We start from the raw sequence: 8624 nt of genomic DNA on the forward strand, positions 1-8624 counted from the left end.
AAGAATACATTAGGCTTTAATTGTTAATTGCAGTTTTGTTTTCAAAAATTTTATTATATTGATTTAACTTGAATCATATACAGATTATTTATTATTTTATCATAACTTCGTATATACTTGTAATTTTTTTCTTTTAATATTGCTCAGTAAAATTCCCTTTGTCTTATTATTCCTTCACATAAATAATTCTGTCAATTTATTGTTTCTAATCAGAATCGGCGTAACTTAAATCACCAAATTTTATTTAAATAAAAATAATTTATAAATGTTTTTTAGTTTTTAATGTTTTTTTCAATTTTATTTATAATTCTAAAATACATTTTTTATTAAATATTAATTTTGTTGATTTTTAAATCTTGGATTTTTACGTGAATTTATCTTGAAAACCTGGAAAAGTTGAGGAGAAAATTACTTCCTTTTGAATACGAACCCTGTAATAACTATTTATGTGTTTTTACAACGAAAAAGTTTTTTCTAATTTAGTTATAACTAAATATTTTCATAGTTCAAGCGATTTTTTGTTGCTTAATTTGTTATTTTAATCTTTCTCTTTGTGTGTTCATTAGGAAAAAATAATTCTACTGTATATTAAGTTAAAATCAAAATTTTTTAAAAACTTTCTAAACTTGGTTGAATTGATGCAAAAACTTTCTAGTTAACAAAATAAAATTTTTATGTTTCAGGCTGTTTTATGCCCTGTGCATTACAACTATTTATTTATATTGTGTTTCATTATTTCAAGATCCTGGCTTAAAAAGGCTAAGTCGAACAGTTGAACTCAATGGTTCAAGTGAGACAAGTTATGCAAGAGCACTCTATCCTTATGAGCCATCTGGAGATCACCAACTAGGTCTTCATGAGGGGGATGTCATTGAATATATAACAGAAGAGAATACGACTGGTTGGCAGTTTGGTGATAATTTGACCACTAGAAGGTAAAATATATATTTTAAATACTTTTGTAGTTTATGTATTCTAACTTATATGCTATTAATGAGTGTTACTAAGATATAATGTAAAAATCAGTGGAATTCATGTTTGATTAAACTTCATAACGTGTTCTCAATACAATAGTGCTCTGGTTTTATACCAGGTTATTATTATTAAATTACAAATAAAATAAAATTTTAAAAAAATAAATTTATTTTCATTTACATTAAATTAAAATTTGATTTCTAATTTTATTCCATTTTTTTTTTGCAGTTTATAAATATTGATTTCAGAAACCTATTTATGCTCTTTCTACAGTGCTTAATTTAACTGTCTCAAACAAGAGTCCTGAGCATAATAAATTATACTCAATTCATAGATATTAACTTAATGACATTGTATGTTTTTTTTATTGGTTTTATGCATTTGGTTCATTTTTTAAAGCAGTAATATTGCAGTAAACTTCAGTTGTTTATTCTATTGTATTTAAAAAGAAATTTCAAGTAAGAGTACATGTGTTGGTACGACCAAATTTGATAGTGTCATATAATTTGAGAGCTTAAAAGTCTAGTTATGTGATTATTCATGAATTTAGTAACAAGTGAATGTGTTAGATGTATATATTTTATATAATGCTTATGGCAGAATCACGGTGACATTGTCGCAGAATGTTATAGTTGTTTGTGGAAAGATTTTTTATTCGGGAAGTGAAATATTTTGGTTTTATATGACTGTGATATAGTAATATGACTGCGAGTGGGAATTTTGTTATAAATTCAGATTTGTGGCAAAGGAATGAATCATTATGGTACATTTGTCGCCCTATTTTTGTTAAAATTTGTGTGAAATGAATAAAATTTATTATATTAATATATTACGGTCAAACTATTTTTAAATCTTGCATTTGAGGCTTTAAAAAATATGCCAATTCCATCCTAACTTTATGTAGTGTTTTGATCATTTTTTGGCAATTATTGCTACGATTTTATACTTCGATTTTTAAAATCACATCTATGTCTTTCATTGTTCAATTATACCATTGATATTTTTGTGATATTTTTTTTTAAATACAGATATTATTAAAGCTTAGGAAGTTTAAATCATGCATTCAAGAAAGTGCTCTTTGACATGCTCGCTTTGTGCCAATATCATCGTTAATCCATGTGGTGTTTCAATCTTTTTTTAGGATAGTTATTGTTACAATTTTTCACATTTAAATAAAAAATCTCAATATTTTTATAGACCATTTTATTTCTCACAAAATTTAAATCACGCATAAGATTATTAATGTAATGATTTCATTATTTTTTTGGCAGTTTTAGCTTGTGCTGATGATTTTCAAATTTTTTAAAATTCCAGTATTTCTTAATTGATATTTTGCAGGGGTGATTGTTCTCTGGTTGTACTCCGGAATTCCAAGCTTTTCGTGTCATTCTTCCAACTAAATTGTGAAACTTTTGCTAAATCTCGTTAATGAGGCGTTTTCATACACATGTCTGAAAGTTGCTTATTGTGATTCGTGTTAATGTGATTTAAAAATCGTATATCGCGATTCCTGTTAATTTCAAATTAAAAATCCAATATATTTGCTCACTTTTAAAACCTAATATCGCAATAAGTATTCACGCGTTTAAAATTCACAAAAATCAAAAATAGATTTTTGTATTTATATATGATTTAAAAACTGCATTGCGATTCGTATTCACGCGATCTAAAAATTATGCATAGTGATTTGTATTTACGTGATCTAAAATTCAATATTAAAATTCGTGTTTTGGGTTTTAAAATCCAATATTGCAATTCTTATTGGCGCAGATTTAAAAATCCAACATCGCAATTCATATTCACTTAATTTTAAAATCCGTTATCGCATATTCTTGTAAGAAGTAAGTTTTTTCTTGAATTAGTTTACTATAAAGGTGTGATATTCTTCATTATTAGGTAATTTAATTATAAATGCAAGTTCAAAAAATTAATGTTAAATAAGAAACATGTCTGGTACATAAATTGATATTGATTTTTAGCATATAAAGTTTTCAGGGTTTTTCACTTTGTGTCACAATTTTCCCTGATTTTCACTCATGAAATTTGAATTACACATCTAAATTAACACTTTTTGATGAGCTAAATTTACGTCTATACTATCATAAATCCAAGTGGTGTTTCGATTGTATTTTCGGCATTTATGGATATTCATTTTCATGTGTTATTTAAATATCCCAATATATTTCCAGCATTATGGGAAATTTGAATTGTCTATTTGAGTATTTACTTTTTGACGCAATTATTCTATAAATTTTTTTTATTAGATATTCCTGTCAACTTCCATATAGTTCATAAATTCCGATAATTTCAATACAATGTTATTTATTACAACAACCCAATTTTGAAACTTGATACGCATTTTAATAACCCCTCCTTAAAAAGTCCGATTCGCGTGATTTCATAATTATTTTTTTTTGATATTTTCTGCCAAGGCTTTAACAATTTTTAATTATATTTGTTTAATGTTATGATAATTTGCAAAATTCGAAAAAAGAAATTATTAGTGAGTTTTTCCACCTACAAAATGCCAGAATATCACCCCTAATATTAGAATAAAAAACTTATTGCATTAACAATTAAAAAAATAATTTACTGCTTTTTATACAAGTTTCTCTTTCCCTTTTGTAAACAGAACACTTCTGTTACTTTAAATTAGTAATTGTTATAATTAAAAGTGTCTTGCAGAAAGATAATAGTGCTAGGGAAGTTTGTCGCAGAAAGTCCAAAAAAAATTCTGCCACTGGGTATCTAATAATGCACTATCTGTATAGATTTTTGTCTATACATATATAAATACCAATAGATTGCAACTGGAAACTAAGGCAAAATTTTATTATTTTTTTCAGATCTGGTTGGTTTCCTGTGTCATATACTGAGAGGGTAAAGGATCCCTCATCCTCCTTGAGGTAAGATTTATAAATTTTTCTATGATTGTAAATTAATTGTAAATTAATTTTAACTTACAATTATTTTTTAATGAAATTTAATAGTCAGGAGTGAATTAAATAGATGTTTAAAGCTTTACTATATTTTTGATGATTCGTAAATGAATTTTCTTTTACACATCTATTCAAAAATGCAAGCTTTTCTTAATTCAAATTGTTTTTTTTAGAATCAATAAATACTGTCTAATTCTTAATATGTATTAGTCTTATTTTAAGTCTGTATAGCTATTGAGCCATATCACACTGTTGGCAAAACCTCACACTGTTTCACAATCTCTGTAAAAAAAAACAATACTTTTTCTCATGCAGTGGTGATGTAGTACTTTGACTAATGAAAGAGTAGTAAATTCACTGGATAGAGAAATCAACTCTTATTGTCATAAAATTTTAAAGAAAAAAATCTTTTTTAAATTATGACATTTTGCTATCACATTCATGACTGCAGTGTATTTGAATCAAAATTTAATTAAGTTTGGCATGTGACTTTGATTGGTTTAAAATAAAAAATAATGAAAGGTTTAATTTGTTCTAGCATTATGACATAAAAGTAGAAAAGTTCAATTTCGGTCTTAAGTTTACCTTCAATCAGCCTTTTTAATATGAAATATAAATTAAGAAACATTTAGTTAGAATTCTTATTTAAGTTATAAAATTGGTATAAATTTTCGTGTTTATTCTTGAAATACTGTGGAAAGCCGAGAAAATGTTCTCATTCCTTGTGCAAAGTATTTATTCTGATAGTGTACTTAGCTATTTTTTCTAATCAAAGCTTCTGGTACCCATGAAATTACAATAAAATTTTCATTCTTTAAACCAGGTACTGTTGATATAGCTTTTTGAAATCAGAAATTCATACTTATAACAGGGTTCCCACGGTCTTTAAAAACTGCTTAATTTTTATTTTGGAAAATTAGGGCCTTTAAAAGTACTTAATTTTGGTACAAGGTTTTTGAAAGTCCTTCATTTTTAGCATCACTAATTATAAGCAGAATGTTACATAAAAATTTAAATCTACTCAACTAAAAGATCCTTAGATTTTAATAATCATTTTATTCAGTTAACATTGTAGCTTAATATGCTGTTTTTTAATTTTTGTTAAATTTTTGGTTGCTTTAAAATTAGTTCATAATTTTCACCAGAATGTTTAGTAACATTATGTAAAGTTAATTCTTAATAACATGTTTGGCTGGAAATAACTCTGTTAAAGTTCATCATAAAAGTAATTATAATACGTTTGCTGGTCTAGTAGCAAAATATAAAAACTTCCAGTAATAATTTTTTAAATGTTTTTGCCAATTTTCTTTATTTACCTTTTTTTTTTTTTTAAATATACATGAAAAGAATCCTAATTTCTGCACTTACTTTTACAATTCAATTTCAATGAAATCATTAAAAATTGAATGCAGATTAGTTTCATATGTTAACTTTTACAATCTAAATGACATTAACTTTTAACAATCTGAAATATTTTTTCAAAAAACCCAACCTGGGTTTGCAAAAATTGCCTGGTGCTTCTTTGCCGAGACCTGTTAATTAATACAATTATATCAGTGCTTACATTATAATAAAATTGCTTATTATTATTTTTTTATTTATTGGTGTTTTTAGAAAGGTAAATAATTGGCACTGTCACTGGTGGCATAAGTCCTTAATTTTTCAAAAAAGTGCTTAATTTTTTCAAAAAAAAAGTCCTTAATTTTTGCTTTGTTAAAAGATTGGAACCCTGTATAAATAATCTTCAGAACTTGTATTTTACTAATATCTTCGGTTTTCTTTTTTTGCAGCAATGAAAGCTATTCTAATATTAAGGCACATCCTCCAGTTTTTACCAGCAATTCTGTGAGGTCTAAGCTGAATGGGCAAGAGGTAGTAAATTTTATTTAATTATTGTACTGATATTTGAGTTTAATATGTATTATTTCAGAAATATACAGTCTGCAGATTATGCATCTCTCTATCTCTTTATTTCCAGTCTCTTTATCTTTCAACATTTAAACAAAGCAAAATTTAAACTTATGTACAGTTCCTAAAATAAAATTCTTGCTTAAATATTAACACTAAAATAAATTTTTAAAAATATAAGATTTCCTATAAGAATGCAAGTTATAATGATCTCTATTGATGAAACCCAGAATCCGATCATGTCCACTTATCGACCTCATGTCATTAAACCCCTACATTCGATTCAATTTGCTGAACATGGAAATGATTTTTTTTTTAAATAAAGAAGCTGAATTTGCTTAATTTTTTTTAGCTTGCTTACATTGACCAGAAAATGGATTTCTGTATCTGTATTTAAGGAATAATCTGCTTTGGAGTAACAAATTGCATCTCAAACCTATTTTTCTTTATTTCACAGAGCCTCTGAAAAGCTGTTAAATCTATGGCTTAAAAAATGCCCTTTAATCTATTGCTCTACTGAGTTAGGGAATTTTGTTTTGCTAGTACTTGATGGGATATGCATTGATTATAATATGCAAATACAATACATAAAATAGTGCAATTTGTAAATTGCATTAAAGTAACATTTATTCCACGGAAAGCGCAAATATCCCTGCAATCAGAGTTCAAAAGCTTAATGGGATGTTCATATTAAGACTGCAGAAAAAGAATAAAATTAAAGACCTTTTCAATTATATTAATGTAATAAGAAGTGAAAAAAGATCATTTGACAATTATGTTTTCTTTGAAAATGAAAAAGTTAATCTTTTTTTCTTACAATCATAACCACAAAACTCATTCTGCTAGTTTTAAGAAAAATCTCACTTCCTTTGGGAGTCTACTATTGAAATCAACATTTCGTGATTATCATAGGTCAATGACGGTCAAAGCTATTGTATACCATTACACTAAAGTTTTTTTTATTGCTATATTTTTAACATTAGATACAAGTATTTCTCACACACACACAAGCTCACTATTCTGTCAATTCCATTCTCTGTTGTGAATTGTTGTAACCAGGCTATTATGAGTCACAAATTATTATAGAAAGCAATTTCTCTTCATATTGTGTCTTGGTGGCACTGATGATAGTACTTGTTATGAGGTTAAGCTACTCCAGGTTTTTGGAAAAATCTGTATTAAGTTTATTTGTTGAAATGTACTCTAGTACCCTTGCAACACGAAAAATATCCATTACTATAGCTTGTAATTTTGCTTCACCTCTCGCTATCCACTGTAAATAGGGAAAAAATATAGCTTAAGAAGTTTGCAGTATTAAAGTCTGCAGAATTCATGATTAGAACAAAACTGTCAAAATTCTAAATTTAAAATGGCATTCTTTACAGAAGTAAACTGGATTATTTTATTGCGCAATAGTGCAATATTCTAAAGATTTCTTTCTAATTTTTTTAAACATATCATTTCTGTAAATATTAGCATAATTGTTTTGTTACATGAGAGAAAAATTTTATTTTTCGTTCTAATTTAAAAATTTTGAGTGTTTACTGTAATAAATAAAAAAAAATTTCTAAAAGAAGAAAAAAAATGGTTTTATTGAAAAAAAAAACGGTGTACAGTGTGCAAAATAAAAAAGGTGCCCCTCTGAATAATTTTTTATCTAATGATTGGAACTTCACGTTCTAGGACTCAATCTTAAAGGTTCAAGGAGGTGACCTCAAATATGCTAATTAGTTAGTGCAGACAATATTTTAAGTTACAAAATTAGATGTAAAACATTCTTTCTTTCAATTAACATACCTTTTTACTGGCTGATTCAGATTTCTGACCTCTAAGATATAGGGAAATATGGTCCCAAGAGAGTGGTTCAAAGTTTGAACCCCTTAAGAAATACACCTTTTTCGAAATTCGATTTCTCAGAAACTGTTCAACCGATTTTGCACAAATATGTATTTGGCCATGTAAAAATACATTCTTTAAAATGAATTAAAAATTGTTATACCTTACACTTCAATTTTTTCGACTAGTACTGGATAAAATAATAAAATATAGTAAATACTCACTAAATGTGATTATTTTTTTTTTTGTCTCAAATTATCTTTGGCAAAACGAACTTTATAAATTGTGTGCAAATTTTTTTAAAATTCACTTAAAAGTGTCTTGATATTGTGAAATGGGCAAAAAGTAAAATTAACATTTAAGTATCCAAACTTCGGACCACTCTCCTGACTGAATCAATGGGACCATATTTCCAAGGTTGTGGCTACCCCCTATATATCTGGGGAACTGAAATCCAAATCCATTGAAAAAGGGGTATATTTATTCAGAGAAAGTGTTTCTTTTTTTTGTATCTGATTTCGTTACTTAAAATATTCCCTATTCTAATTAACTAACATATTTGAGATCACCTCCTTGAACCTGTAAGACTGAGTCCTAACACCCCAAGATCTGATCATTAGATCAAAAGTTATCCTAGATCAGTGTTTCCCAAACTTATGACTTTTGTGTACCCTTTCTACATTATTCGTAACGCTGTGTACCACTAACAAAAAAAAATGAATGTATTTTTTTAAAAATAGGTTTCTTTTTCTTTTTTGGTACAAAGTTTTGTAGATACCAACCAGCGATCCATATTCTATGTTAGGAATAAAAATTATATTTTATTAAAATAATCAAAATAAGTAGAATTTATTACAAACCTTTACTATAAAAAAATTGCACAGGAGTTAAAAATCACAACTGGCTGTTGACACCACCAATTATTAACTGTCAACTCTGCAAAAAATAACCTATCGAAAAATACAT

At 26.8% G+C, this 8624-nt stretch overlaps 1 protein-coding gene across 1 annotated transcript in view; it reads left to right on the plus strand.

Annotated features, from left to right (window-relative positions):
- The window catches only part of LOC107456666 (BAR/IMD domain-containing adapter protein 2), a 91194-nt gene that overhangs the window by 77887 nt on the left and 4683 nt on the right, over window positions 1-8624 (plus strand). Inside the window, exons 11-13 of the mRNA XM_016074597.3 lie at window positions 743-935; window positions 3822-3881; window positions 5705-5786. Coding sequence (XP_015930083.1) covers window positions 743-935; window positions 3822-3881; window positions 5705-5786 — 335 coding nt within the window. The remainder of the gene's footprint in view (window positions 1-742; window positions 936-3821; window positions 3882-5704; window positions 5787-8624) is intronic.

The sequence above is a fragment of the Parasteatoda tepidariorum genome, chromosome 2, assembly GCF_043381705.1.
Source record: "Parasteatoda tepidariorum isolate YZ-2023 chromosome 2, CAS_Ptep_4.0, whole genome shotgun sequence".
NCBI classification, from domain to species: Eukaryota; Metazoa; Arthropoda; class Arachnida; order Araneae; family Theridiidae; genus Parasteatoda; species Parasteatoda tepidariorum.